The sequence below is a fragment of the Chiloscyllium plagiosum genome, chromosome 31 (assembly GCF_004010195.1).
Source record: "Chiloscyllium plagiosum isolate BGI_BamShark_2017 chromosome 31, ASM401019v2, whole genome shotgun sequence".
NCBI classification, from domain to species: domain Eukaryota; kingdom Metazoa; phylum Chordata; class Chondrichthyes; order Orectolobiformes; family Hemiscylliidae; genus Chiloscyllium; species Chiloscyllium plagiosum.
This window is the reverse complement of record NC_057740.1, coordinates 842,134-856,957: the sequence shown is the minus strand read 5'-3', so window position 1 is coordinate 856,957 and position 14,824 is coordinate 842,134. Positions and strand designations below refer to the sequence as shown.

Genomic DNA, 14,824 nt, shown 5'->3' with positions numbered 1-14,824 from the left:
TCCAGCATCTGCAGTAATTTGCCTTTATCCAGGATAGTGAAGAAGGTGTTTGGTACACTTGTCTTTATTGGTCAGTGTATTGAGTATAGGAGCTGGAAGGTCATGTTGCAGATGTACAGTACATTTGTTAGGCCACTTTTGGAATATTGCATGAAATTCTGGTTGTCCTCTGTACAAAGGATTTGTTAAACTTGAAAAGATTTGAAAGGATGTTGCCAGGGTTGGAGGGTTTGAGCTGTAGGGAAAGGCTGAATAGGCTGGGGTTATTTTCCCTGGAGCTTCAGAGGCTGAGGTGTGACCTTATAGGGGTTAATAAAATCGTGAGGGGCATGGATAGAGTAAATTGACAAGGTCTTCTCCCCAGGTAGAGGAGTCCAAAAGTAGAGAGCATAGGTTTAAAGTGAGAGGGGAAAGATTTAAAAGAGATCTAAAGAGCAACTTCTTTCACGCAGAGGGTGGGTGTGTGTATGGAATGAGTTGCCAGAGGATATGGTGGAGGCTGATACAATTACACCATTTAAAAGGCATCTGGATGGGTATCTGAAGGGAAGCATTTAGAAGTATATGGGCCAAATGCTGGCAAATGGGACTAGATCAGGTTAGGATATTGGGTCAGCATGGACAAGTTGGAGCGAAGGGTCTGTTTTCGTGCTGTGTGCTCCCATAACTTCTGTAAATCCATTAGCAGGAGCTTCAAATCCAATTATATGAAAGACTTATTTTGACTAGGCTTTGGCATTTACACAATCCCAATTCCATACAATGAAATCATTATTTAGAACACAGAACATAGAACATAGAGCAGTACAGCACAGTACAAGCCCTTCGACCCACAATGTTGTGCCGAGTATCTATGACTCTATTGAAACCCATAGCAACATCCATCCCCATGGTACAGCTACAGGTTGGGAATTCTAGATCTGGAAACCTCAGGGTCAACAGTATTTCAGCCAAAGGATATTTTTGGATGTTGGATACAGTTACCGTTATAGGTCATTTTAGGTCCCTTTGGATATATACTTTGTATTTAGGTCCAGTTGTGTCCTTTTGGGTTGCTTTCAAAAGACTTTTGGTTTTTAGCTCTTTTTGATTTTTGTCTTAACCTGTAACCTTATGTCACTGGCAAGGTACATATAGTGGAGAACATCTGAAGCAACCTTTGAATGCAGTAAGTAGCCAACACAAACAGCCTAATGCAAATAGTTCAGGTTCATTGATAGCTAAAAGGCTGTACAGAAATAAATTTTATATGGAAGAAATTACGTTGGTACAATATTCAAAAATAACAAGAAGTTTGAAAAAAGTTTGAAAGTTCAGAAATAGAAATCTGTATTTCCATAACATACTGTTTACCTCAGTTCTATGTCAAAATGTAACCAAAACCAAAATTGTTAATGTGATTTCCAGGTTTCTTCTCATTATTCTTTCATGGGACATGGGCGTTCACAGCATTATTGTCCATCCCTAATTGTGCTTGATCAGAGTGGCTTACAAGGCCATTTTAGGAGGGTAGTTGTTGAGTCAATAACATTCTTTATAAACTTTCTTTATGAACCAGATGGGTTTTTAAAAAGAATCTCCTGTTGGATTAGCTTTTATTTCCAGATTTATTCATTTGAAGTTAAGTTTGATCATTTGAAGTTAAATTTGATCACTGTCACAGTGGGATTTAAACCACTGTCCTCAGAATTTTAACCTAAGCCTCTGGATTACTCATGTACAGACAATAGTACTGTTGTGTTTTCAAGAAGAGGGTAGCTATAGTTCTTTGGGCTAAAGGAATCAAAGGGTATGGGGAAATAGCAGGAATACGCTACATGTTGGATGATCAGCCATGATCCTATTGAATGGTGGAGCAGGCTTGAGGAGCTGAATGGCCGACTCCTGCTTCACATTTCACCATCTCCTTTTGGTAATTTGTTTTTTTTCTGAATCCGTCAGTTCTATTTTTGAACAAATTGCTGTCTAAACATCACAATTTAACATAAAAAATCTTCAATCAGTGTAACCTTTGGTTTCTAGATGTTGTCAAATCAGTCATTATATCATAAGACTCACGTCTTCACTTCTGCTCTTGGCAGATTCAGAGCTGAGCTCCCTGACAGGAGGAATTAGCATGTCATACCAGAATTGTCATTTATACTTGAACTAGTGTAAATGCTTACGTTTTATTGCAGGTAGACAGGCAAATGAGGTTAATGCAGTTCTAATTTGCATTTTACATCCTTAGGCAGAGAACTTATTTGACATGATGTTCTATTTGCCTGAATTCTTGATGATTTTGCAAGCCCTGATCTTATACCCTGCAAATATACTGATCTAATTTTGTCTTTTACAGGGATTCAATACAATGGTAACCAGGTAAGTGGCAATAACATCCCAAATCTTATTTATCCAAATATTATGTTGGACCGAAGGGTCTCTTTCAATGCTGTACATCTCTATGACTCTATGACAATATCTGGTATTCATGAAAATTGATTTCCTGGTGTCTTCATCAGTCTTACATTCCAAGTCAATATGAAACCTGCTAATAACTTCTGTAAATCCACCAGCAGGAGCTTCAAACCAAATTATATGAAAGACTTACTTTGACTAGGCTTTGGCATTTATACAGTCCCAATTCCGTACAATGAAATCATTATTTAGAACACAGAACATAGAACATAGAGCAGTACAGCACAGTACAAGTCCTTCGACCCACAATGTTGTGCCGAGTATTTATCTTAATCGAAGATCATCCTAACCTACACACCCCTCAATTTACTGCCGTCCGTGTGCTTGTCTAGTAGTTGCTTAAATGACCCTAATGTCTCTGACTCTACTACTACCGCTGGCAGTGCATTCCACACACCCACCACTCTCTGTGTAAAGAACCTACCTCTGACATCTCTATACCTTCCTCCAATCACCACCTTTAAAACTATGACCCCTCATGACAACCATTTCTGCCCTGGGGAAAAGTGGCTATCTAATCTATCTATGCCTCTCATTACTTTGTACACCTCTACCAAGTCATCTCTCTTCCTTCTCTCCAGTGTGAAAAGCCCTCGCTCACTCAATCTCTCTTCATAATATATGCCCTCCAATCCAGGCAGCTTCCTGGTAACTCTCCTCTGCATCCTCTCTAAAGCATCTACATCCTTCCTATAATGAGGCAACCAGAACCGGACACAATATTCCAAGTGTGGTCTAACCTTGTTTGACTCCTTGTTTTTATTTGAATACACAATACAACCAAGAATCAAGTTCTCTTCCAATTTTTTAATATTTATTCATGGGATGAGTAATTTTATAGTCATCATTAGACTCTGAATTCTAGATTTTTAATATATTCACACTTAACCATATGCCATGGTGGTAGTCGATCCTAGGTTTGTTTTATTCTTTCCAGTATATGGGGGTCAATGGCTAGTCTAGCCATCCCTAATTGCCCAGAGGGCAGTTCAGAGTCAACCACATCTGGGCCTGGAGTCACATGCAGGCCAGACCAAGTAAAGATGGCAGTTTCCTTCTCTGAAGGATATGAGTGAACCAGATGGGTTTTTCTGTCAATCGGCAGTGGATTCGTCATTAGATATTTGTTGAATTCAAATTCCGCCACCTGCCAGGGGAGGTTTTAGATTCTTCTTGACAGGATTGTCTTGTCAAGAGGAAGAAGAATGCTTATGTAAAGATGAAGCATGAAGGCTCAGCAAGGCCTTGAGGGATACATGTTAGCCAGGTAGGACCTAGAGAGAGCCAGGAAGAGCCAGGAGGGGACATGAGAAGTCTTTGGCAGGTAGGCTGAAGGAAAACCCTAAAGATTGTTATAGCTTTGTCAGGAATAAAAGAATAACTAGAGTAGGATTAGGGCCAGTCAAGGACAGTAATGGGAAGTTGTGCATGGAGTACAAAGAGATAGGAGAGATGCTAAATGAATATTTTTCATCAGTATTCACACAGGAAAAAGACAATGTTTTCAGGGAGAATACTGAGGTACAGGCTACTAGACTAGATGGGATTGAGATTTATCAGGAGGACATATTAGCAATTCTGGAAATTGTCGAAATAGACAAGTCCCCTGGGCCAGATGGGATTTATCTTCAGATTCTCAGGGATGCTAGAGAGGAGATTGCAGACTCTTTGGCTTTGATCTTCATTTCAAAGTTGTCTACAGGAATAGTGCTAGAAGACTGGAGGATATCAAATGTTGTCTCCTTGTTCAAGAAGGGGAGTAGAGACAACCCTGCTAATTATAGACCAGTGAGCCTTAGTTCAGCTGTGGGTAAAATGTTGTAAAGGATTATAAGAGATAGGATTTATAATCCTCTAGAAAGGAATAATTTGATTAGGGATAGTCAACACGGGTTTCTGAAGGGTGGGTCATGCCTCACAAACATTATTGAGTTATTTAAGAAGGTGACCAAAGAGGTGGATGAGAATAAAGTGGTTAATGTGGTTTATATTGATTTCAGTAAGGCATTGATAAGGTTCCCCATGGCAGGCTATTGCAGAAAATACAGATGCATGGGATTGACGGTGATTTATTGGTTTGGATCAGAAATTGGCTAGCTGAAAGAAGACAGAGGGTGGTGGTTGATGGGAAATGTTCATCCTGGAGCTCAGTTACGAGTGGTGTACCACAAGGATCTGTTTTGGGGCCCCTGCTGTTTGTCATTTTTAGAAATGACCTGCATGAGGGTGTAGAAGGGTGGGTTAGTAAATTTGCAGATGACACTAAAGTCGGTGGAGTTGTGCACAGTGCTGAAGGATGTTGCAGGTTACAGAGGGATATAGACAAACGGTAGAGTTGGACTGAAATGGCAAATGGAGTTTAATGCAGAAAGGTGTGAGGTGATTCACTTTGGAAGGATTAACAGGAATACAGGGTACTGGGCGAATAGTAAGATTCTTGGTGGTGTGGATGAGCAGAGAAATCTTGGTGTCCATGTACATAGACCCCTGAAAGTTGCTACCCAGGTTGATTGGGTTGTTAAGAAGGCATACGATGTGTTAGCTTTTATTGGTAGAGGGATTGAGTTTTGGAGCTATGAGGAGGAGAGGAGAAGTGCAGAGGAGATTTACTAGGATGTTGCCTGGTATGGAGGAAAAGCTTATGAGGAAAAGCTGAGGGCCTTGAGGCTGTTTTCGGTAGAGAAGAAAGTTAGGAGATGACTTAATAGAGACGTACAAGATGATCAGAGGATGAGATTGGGTGGACAGTGAGAGCCTTTTAGCTTGGATGGTGATGGCCAGCACAAGGGGACATAGCTTTAAACTGAGGGGTGATAGATATAAGACAGATGTCAGAGGTAGGCTCTTTACTCAGGGAGTAGTAAGGACGTGGAATGCCTTGCATGCAACAGTAGTAGACTTGTCAACTTTAAGGGCATTTAAATAGTCATTGGATAAACATGGGGATGACAATGGAATAGTATAAGATAGATAAACCTCAGATTGGTTTCACATGTTGGTGCCAAAGGGCCTGTGCTGCGCTGTAATGTTCTATGTTCAATCTAGCCTATGAATCTGTCCATGCAGCACCTGTTGAATCAGCTGCTAAACTGTCTCCTATCCGACAATATGGTGGGAATGCAACACACAATTGTTACGGATCAGAACTGCGCTGACTACTGGTAAATAATGAAACAATAATATTCTCGGGGTGACCAAGCTCACACCTGCAGAAGAATAAGAAGTCTCAAACCTGATGGAGATCTCTGCTGTAAGATTTGCGTGATGTGAGGCAGCTGAGATGGGTTTCTTGAATTTCCATGCATTTGTGTTTGAAATGACACAATTGGGCCTGTAAATGTTTAATGTTAGTGCTGATTTGGTGGTTTAAAATGTTCCATATTTAATGATAAATTCCAATACATTATTCAGATGTATTTCTTTTCACTTGTGATGGATCAGAATAGATCTTGGAGTGATTCCTTATCACCTGGACCAGCTAGTATTTGAAGTAATAAATCTGGCAGGCTTCAGGTTAGAATGTTCTTCAGAACAATCCAGAGCGACAGTGCTGCAGCTATATGTAACATGCGATGCGTTATATAACAACCCCTCGAGTTCCATCTCTCAGGAATAGAGTGTGTGATATGCAGAAGACTTCCAACAGTGTGCTCTTACATAATATATTCACAAGGTCTGCAGTTGCCCTAGTAACAGAAACAAAGTTAGCACTTTGACAAAATGATGCTTTCAGACTAGATCATGTGATGTGAACTATCATTTTTACCACGCACAACTATTAAAGGGAATAATTGTTTAAAGTCTACCTCCACAGAGCTCATGTATTTTTAAAGAAAGAAAGTGAATTGATTTTCACGCAAAGGCCGTAATTAACAAATCTTCGGTCTCCCCCTCCCATAGTAACACCCACCTAACACACACACATCTCAAATTAATCCACCCACCAGTCCTGCATTGATTAGGATACAAATGAGAATAAAAGACCTGGAGAAGACCATTCAGCCCCTTAGACCTGTTCCATCCCTGTTGGATTATTGTCTATCAGTGCGTTAGCATGGGCATCTTCCATATTAATTGTTCATATCTGCATAGCACATCCCTGACCGTCTGGGGAGGGACAAAGCTTCACTTGTTTAAGCAAGAGGGTTCGACGTCCTGACACTATTATTCAATGCCCTGCCACACCTCCCACACTCCTGGTACTACTTCTTTCATACTTACAATTGCCTACACTTCTCTGTGCCTACCCCACTCTGTTCCTGATGTTACAAATCTCAGGACCATCATCAACCAACCACATTCCACCAAAACAGTCCATTGCCGGTACTCCACCATGCTGCAGCCTGAAACACCTTTACCATCGTACTGTCAAATCCTATTTGTCCATCTCCGCTGTGCTCCTTTATAGGAACATAGAAGATAAGAGGAGTGTGCCACTTGGCCCTGTGAGTTTGCTCTGCCAAATGACGAGAACATGGCTAACTTTCTGCCTTTATATCATTTTCCTGAACTATCCCTGTATCCTTTAATATTGACATGGTGGTTCAGTGGTTAGCACTACTGCCTCACGGTGCCAGGAACCCAGGTCCCTCGGGTGACTGTCTGTGTGTTGTTTGCACATTTTCCTCATGTCTGCTTGGGTTTCCTCCAGGTGCTCCAGTTTCCTCCCACAGTCCAAGGATGTGCAGTTTAGGTGAATTGGTAATGCTAAATTGCCCCATAGTTTCCAGGGATGTGCAGGGTAGGTGGATTAGGCATGGGAAATGTAGGATTACAGGCTAGGGGAAGTGGGGCTGGGTGGGGTGCTCTTTGGAGGGTTGGTGTGAACTCGATGGGCTGAATAGCCTATTTCCACATTGCAGAGATTCTATGATTCCTTGTATTATGTTAAAGGCCTTTGTCCTATTCAACTCAGTTGTACACATTATAAGGAATTCCATCTGCTCACCACTATGGATAAAGAAGTTTCATTTGTTTTATTTGCTATGTACAGATTTCAGATTGGCCTGCTGCCATACTGTAAGAATTCTATAATCTTTGATATCTAGAAATCCATTCCCACTTTCTGACCTGCACATTTTTCAATTTCCTCCTGGGCCTAAACGAAGGAACTCCCTCTCTTCCTTTAAGCAGCTTATCAAAATGTGAATCAAGTTCTGAGGAAGGGTCACTCGACCCTAAAATATTAACTGTGATTTCTCTCCACAGATGCTGCCAAACCTGCTGAGATTTTCCAGCAATTTCTGTTTTTGTTTCTTAGACCGGTGGTCTTTTCTGTCGGCTGTTGTAATGTGCATTTATATTTCAGGATAAAGAATGCATCTGAGCAGTTAACATCCTCTCAACCTGGGCCTTGCCTGGATAAAATAAAACTGGATAGAATAAAGAACCATACGCAGAAAAACTTGGAGCTGGTTTCCCAGGTGAAGAGGGACCGAGATCGGTTAATTTCTCTGTGTAAGTCGGACTACTTGAGGGCAAATGAGTCAAATGCAACGGTTTGTACTCTTTCTTTGTAATAATACCATTTCACAATACTGAAGGAGACCATTTGGATTATCATGTCTGTGCTGGTTCTTTGAAAGAGCTATCCAGAGAGTCGCATTTCTTCACTCTTTCGCCATTTGTTAGCCCTGCAAATATTTATTCAATTATTTGAGTATATATTCAATTCTTTGGAAGAAATTGCCTTGAAAAATTTTGTTTATTTCTTACTTGAAACTTGTTTCAACATCAAATATTATCAGGGAGAAAGTAGGAGAATGGGTAGAGAAACTTATCAGCCATGATTGAATGGTGGATCAGATCCGATGGGCTGAATGGGCTAATTTCTGCTCCTATGTTTTATGGTCTTATTTTTTAAAGATCACGGCATGGAAGTGGGAACCGGAATGGCAGATCAGCATGTGAAGAGAAGGTAGAGGCGAATAGGATGAACAAGCAGGGCGCCAATTATTTTTTATTCATTCACAGAATGAGGGCGTCCCCAGCTAGGCCAACACTTGTTGCCTACTTCCAATTAGGAATATAAGGTCAACCACATTGCTGTGATTCTGGAGACACATGTAGGCCAGAGCGGGTAAGGGTGGCAGTTTCCTTCCCTAAAGGACATTAGTGAATCAGATGGGTTTTTCTAACAATTGACAACGCATTCACCATTAGACTCTTAACTCCAGATTTTTATTATTTTCAAATTCGACCATCTACCATGGTGGGATTTGAACCCGGGTCCCTGAAATCTGGACTTCTGGATTAATAGGCCAGTGACAATAACACTAGGCTGTTGCCTCCCCTAATGAAGAGGGGGAGGGTTATAAAGAAGATGTCTTGAGTAAGACAGGAGAGAGAAATAATAAAAAGATGCTGAAGAACAGGACAGGGTGTACAGCCAAGATTAAGAGTTCTTTATACAGCATGGAGCTTAAGTAACAAATTAGGCACAGATTCAAACCGGAAACTATGGAGCCATTCTGGAGACCTGGCTGCAGGATGGTCAGGACCGGGAAGTAAACTTACCAGATTATAAGGTTTACAAAAGGGATAGAGAAAACAGAGGAGGGGGTGCAGTGGCATTACAAATTAGAAACCGATTCACTTGTCGAGTGAGGGAGGGTGTGATGAGGGGAATCAACCAGTAGAGATCTTATGGGTTGAACTGACGCACCATAAAGGAAATAAAACTACAAATAGGTGTCATGTATAAGCCATCTGATAGTAGCTCAAAAGTGCCATATTGTATAAATATTGAAATTAGACAACTCTGTAGCAAAGGCAGTGCAATATTAATGGGGGATTTTAATCTAAACATAGATGCGGGGAGTGTACTTGCCAGAAAGTTTGTGAATTTCTCGAGTGTATCCAGAATAGTTTCCCACAGCAATGTCTTGGATGTGACAAGGGAACCAGCAATATTGGATCTAGTAATGAGCATTGAGCCTGATTTAATTAGTGACTTAGTTGTGTGAGCATTTGTCAAAGAGCGATCATTATGTGATCAACTTTCATGTAGCATTTGTAAGAGAGAAGCAAAGATCGGTTACTAGAATTTTGGATTTAAGTAAGGCAGACTTTTCATGGGATGAGGCAGAGACTGTCCACTGTAAACTGGGAAGCTCTGCTAATGAGGAGGTTGTTGAAAGAAATATTTAATGCTATTCAGAATCAGTTTGTACCCATGAGAAGAAAAAATTACATCTCACAGAAAAGAACACCCATGGACATCTAAGGAGGTAAGGGACAGCATAACATGACAAGAAAGGGCTTGTAAAATTGCAAAGAACAGTAGAGATCCCACAGAATGGGACAAATATAAAGTCTAACATTAGTCACAAAGTGGCTGATAGTAGCGGCTAAAAAGGACTATGAAAGAGAATTTGCAAGGAACACAAAAGACAGTAAGAAAAGATTTTACAGTTATATAAAGGGAAAGTGACTCATTAGCCCACTGAAGGCTGAGACTGGGGGCATGTTTGTCAATGATCATGGAGAACTGGCAGGCATGGTGAGCAATTACTTTGTTTCAGTATTCACAATAGAAAAGGAGGATAGCCTGCCGGAAATCACAAAGATATTAACAGAGGGGCAGGGATGGTATAAACAAAATTAGCTAGAGGAAATCATCTATATTGGCAAAATTAATGGAACTGAAGAATTACAAATGCCTAGGACCTGATGGTTTCCATCCGTGGGGTGTTAAGAGAGGTAAGAGAGCACATTGCCAATGCCCTAACCATAATTTTAGAATTAGAATTAGATTTTATTGTGACACGTATCCAAGTGCAGGGATACGGGAGTACAGGGGAGGTTTACAATATCACCATCCATGGCGCCATCTTAGGTACAAGGTATCTTGGTACAACATCTTAGGTAAAAATTAGAAAAGTAAAGAAATAAGTTAAAGGTTCAACATTACAGTTCTTCTCAGTATAAAGTAGTAAATAGAAATAAAATTAGAAGTTCCAAATTACAGCCTTTCCCTGGATTCAAGTATCTCTGAGTTGGAAAGTTAATCATGTCATTCCACTCTTTCAGAAGGGAAACAAGGGAATCACAGAGCAGTAAGCCTAACATCTGTGTTGAGGAAGTTATTGGAGTGTACAATAAAGTATACGGTAACTGATCACCTTGAAACCTGACAGTTAATCACGAAGAATCAGTGTGGATTCATGAGGGTAGGTCATGCCTGACCAACCTGAATTTTTGAAGAGGGGACAAAGGTAGAGGTAAGTCAATGGATGTTGTTTTCTATGCCCATTCGGGACACTTTTAATAAAGTCCCAGACAAGGTGGAAATCTATGGAATTGAGGGCAAATTACTAACATGGGTGGGAAATTGGTTGAGTGGCAGGAAACCGAGAGTTGAAATAATGGATAAGTACTCAAAGTGGTGTCGCTCAGGGATTTATGTTGGGGCCTCGGATATTCACAATATTTATTAACGATTGGATAATGACATAAAATGTCAAATATACAAATTTACTGACAACATAAAATTGGGTAGCATTGTAGATAGTGTTAAGACAGCATAAAGTTATGACAGGATATTGATAGATTAGGTGATAGCTATGGCAGATGGATTTTAACATAAGCAACTAGATTGTGAGAAGATTTGTAGCTCGGGTGCTTGTTGTTGTGGTTCTGTTTGCCTCGCTGGGAATTTGTGTTGCAGACGTTTCGTCCCCTGTCTAGGTGACACCCTCAGTGCTTGGGAGCCTCCTGTGAAGTGCTTCTGTAATGTTTCCTCCGGCATTTATAGTGATTTGAATCTGCCGCTTCCATCACAGAAGCGCTTCACAGGAGGCTCCCAAGCACTGAGGGTGTCACCTAGACAGGGGACGAAACATCTGCAACACAAATTCCCAGCTCAGCGAACAGAACCACAATAATAAGCAACGAAAGGTTATCTATTAAGAATCAACAAGGGATAGATCAGGGTATATTTTTAGAAGCCTCAAAGATAAATACAGCAGATGTCCAATGGGATTTGGGGGTTCAGGTGCAGAGCTCTTTTACATGCCACAAGGAGGTGCCGAACATAGTCAAGAAGGCTAATGGAATGCTGGTCTTCATATTTAAAGGGATGAATATAGAGGTGGAGAAATTATGCTGCAGTGGTGCGGCCACACTTTGGAATATTGTGTACAGTTCTGGTCGCCCCATTACAGGAAGAATGTGGAAGCATTGGAAAAGTGCAGAGGAGATTGACCAGGATGTTGCCTGGCCTGGAGGGAAGGTCTGATGAGGAAAGGCTGAGAGACTTGGGTCTGTTTTCATTGGAGAGAAGAAGGCTAAGAGGAGATTTAATAGAGACATACAAGATGATCAGAAGATTAGATAGGATGGACAGTGAGAATCTTTTTCCTAGGATGATGATGTCAGCTTGTACGAGGGGGCATAGCTGCAAATTGAGAGGTGATAGATTTACGACAAATGTCAAAGGCAGGTTCTTTACTCGGTGAATGGTAAGGGCATGGAATTCCCTGCCTCCAATGAAGTTAACTCAGCTACATGAGGGGCATTTAAACATGGATGATGATGGGATAGTGTAGGGAGATGGGCTTAGATTAGTTCACAGGTTGGTGCAACATTGAGGGCCGAAGGGCCTGTTCTGCCCGGTATTCTATGTTGGTGTAAAGATTTGTGGCTTAGATGGCTGTTGCAGTTATTGTGTTTGCCAACTGGGAATCTGATTTGCAGACATTTCATCCTTTTTCTTGGTAACATCCTCAATGCTGCGGGGCCTCTTGTGATGCACTGCTGTACTGTATTGGTCGGAATTTATTTGATTTTGTTCACATTGCTTCCAATTGCCAGTTCTGCTTGTTCATTACAGTGGTCAGAATATTGGGTCAAGGAGAAAGTGAGGACTGCAGATGCTGGAGATCAACAGCTGCTGGACAGTATATTGGGTCTCGGTCAATGTGATGGATGACTGTCAAGCTTCTAGGAATTCTCTGGTTGTACTCTGTTTGACTTGTCTCATTATTGTTGTAGTGTACCAGTCGAATTTGTGGTCCTTATTGTCTATGGGCATAGCTAGTAGGGATATCTGGTTGTGGTATTTAGTGGCTAGTTGATGTTCATGAATGCAGATTGTTAGTTGTCTGCCTGTTTATCCTATATAGTGTTGTATACAGTCTCTGCATGGAGTCTTGTACACCATGTTTGTCTTGCGCATGATAGGTATTGGGGCTTTTGTTCTGGTGAGTTGTCTGAGCGTGGCTATCGGTTTATGTGCTGTCATAAATCCGAGTGGTCGGAGGAGTCTGGCTATCAGTACCAAGATGTTTTTTTTAATTTCAGATAGGGCGATTAGTGTGTTAGGTCGTGACATGTCCTTGTTGCGTTGTCTGTCTGCCAGGCATCTACGGATGAAGTTGCGGGGATATATCCATTTTTGTAGAGGTGTTCTTCTTCTCTTTGCAGATCAGGAGTGCTGCAGTGTGCTGTACCCTTTTCAACAGGGTCCTAATGCATCTTCTCTCATGTGTGTTTGAGTGGCTGCTGTTATAGTTCAGGATCTGCTCCGTGTGTATGGATTTTCTATGCCCTTTCATAGTGCATTCCCCGTTCTGTGTTCTTTTTGCCACCACATTCAGGAATGGGAGTTGGTGTTTACTTTCCTCCTCTGTTATAAGTTTGGTGAGCAAGGTGTTGATAATTCAGTGTATGCTCTCGATCTCTTTTTCTAATTATTACAGAAGTGTCATCCACGTATCTGATCCAAAGTTTGGGTCAGATTTGTGGGAGGGCTGTTTGTTCTTGTCTTTGCATCACTGCTTCTGCTATGAGTATGGATATGGCTGAGCCCATAGGTGTCCTATTGATGTGTTCAATACCTTGCTGTTGAATATTAAGTGCATCATCAAGTACAGGTCCAGTAGTTTGAGTATGCAGTCCTTTGTACCTGGTTACCTTTGTACTTAACATGATGCCATGTGAGGCAACACTGTACACTTTGAACTGTACTCCTGTACCTCTGTACTTATATACACGAGATAATAGAATCTAAATCTAAAAAAAAAGTTAAGACTGTATAGTCAAGGTAATTATGGGAGTCGATGAGTTTATAGTTGATATTGGTGGCCAGCCTATTGCCAAAAATAGAAACAGAGATGTCAAGGAAGTGAAGGGAGAAGTCAGAGATTGGCCAGGTGAAGGTGAGGAAAGTGGAAATGAAATTGATACATTTTTCCAATTCCAAATGAGAGAGAGAAGTAACACCAATTATGTCATTGATGTACTGGAGGAAGAGTTGTGCGTGGGGGCTCGAGTAGGATTGGAACAAGGAATGTTCCAAATATTCTATAAAGAGGCAGGCATAACTGGGCTTAATTTAAGTGGCTACCCACTACCTGCAAGAATGGATCTGGAGGTAGAGTGGAACCAGCAATCTGGCATGCTCAGACCACCCACCTCCACAGAATGGCCAATTGGAACCGAAGCAATGTGTCCCATTACTCAACTGGAAATAAAAACTGTTCAACCAGCTGCCCGAAAATACCTTCAAAACCAGAATGTTAAAACTTGGCAAAGGGGTATTTCACCATTTTCAGGAGCTGGTAGGAATGATGGCAAATTCGAAAGTGCTTCTTTACATCAAAGAATGAACTTTGAGCTTTCTTCCGCAACCAACAGCCATTGATGCTGGATCAAATGTCGCTTAATGATTGATAGTTTTTTGTTATCCAAATGCATTAAGGGATATGGAGAAAAGACAAGGTGCACTTCAATATTGTTTTATGAAATAGACACAAAGACAATAGACAGTAGGTGCAGGAGTAGGCCATTCTGCCCTTCGAGCCTGCACCACTATTCAATATGATCATGGCTGATCATCCTTAATCAGTATCCTGTTCCTGCCTTATCTCCATATCCCTTGATTCCACTATCCTTGAGAGCTCTGTCCAACTCTTTCTTAAATGAATCCAGAGACTGGGCCTCCAATGCCCTCTGGGGCAGAGCATTCCACACAGCCACCACTCTCTGGGTGAAGAAGTTTCTCCTCATCTCTGTCCTAAATGGTCTACCCCGTATTTTTAAGCTGTGTCCTCTGGTTTGGCACTCACCTATCAGCAGAAACATGTTTCCTGCCTTCAGAGTGTCCAATCCTTTAATAATCTTATATATCTCAATCAGATCCCCTCTCAGTCTTCTAAACTCAAGGGTATACAAGCCCAGTAACTTCAGTCTTTCAGCGTAAGGTAGTCCCGCCATTCCAGGAATTGACCTCGTGAACCTACGCTGCACTCCCTCAATAGCCAGAATGTCTTTCCTCAAATATGGAGACCAGAACTGCACATTGTACTCCAGGCGTGGTCTCACCAGAGCCCTGTACAGTTGCAGAGGCACCTCTTTGCTTCTATAC

At 41.3% G+C, this 14,824-nt stretch overlaps 1 protein-coding gene across 1 annotated transcript in view; it reads left to right on the top strand.

Annotated features, from left to right (window-relative positions):
• LOC122565127 (E3 ubiquitin/ISG15 ligase TRIM25-like) overlaps positions 1 to 14,824 on the top strand; it is a 39,577-nt gene that overhangs the window by 18,560 nt on the left and 6,193 nt on the right. The window contains exons 4-5 of the mRNA XM_043720764.1: positions 2,339 to 2,361; positions 7,766 to 7,914. Of these exons, the coding sequence (XP_043576699.1) occupies positions 2,339 to 2,361; positions 7,766 to 7,914 (172 nt within the window). The remainder of the gene's footprint in view (positions 1 to 2,338; positions 2,362 to 7,765; positions 7,915 to 14,824) is intronic.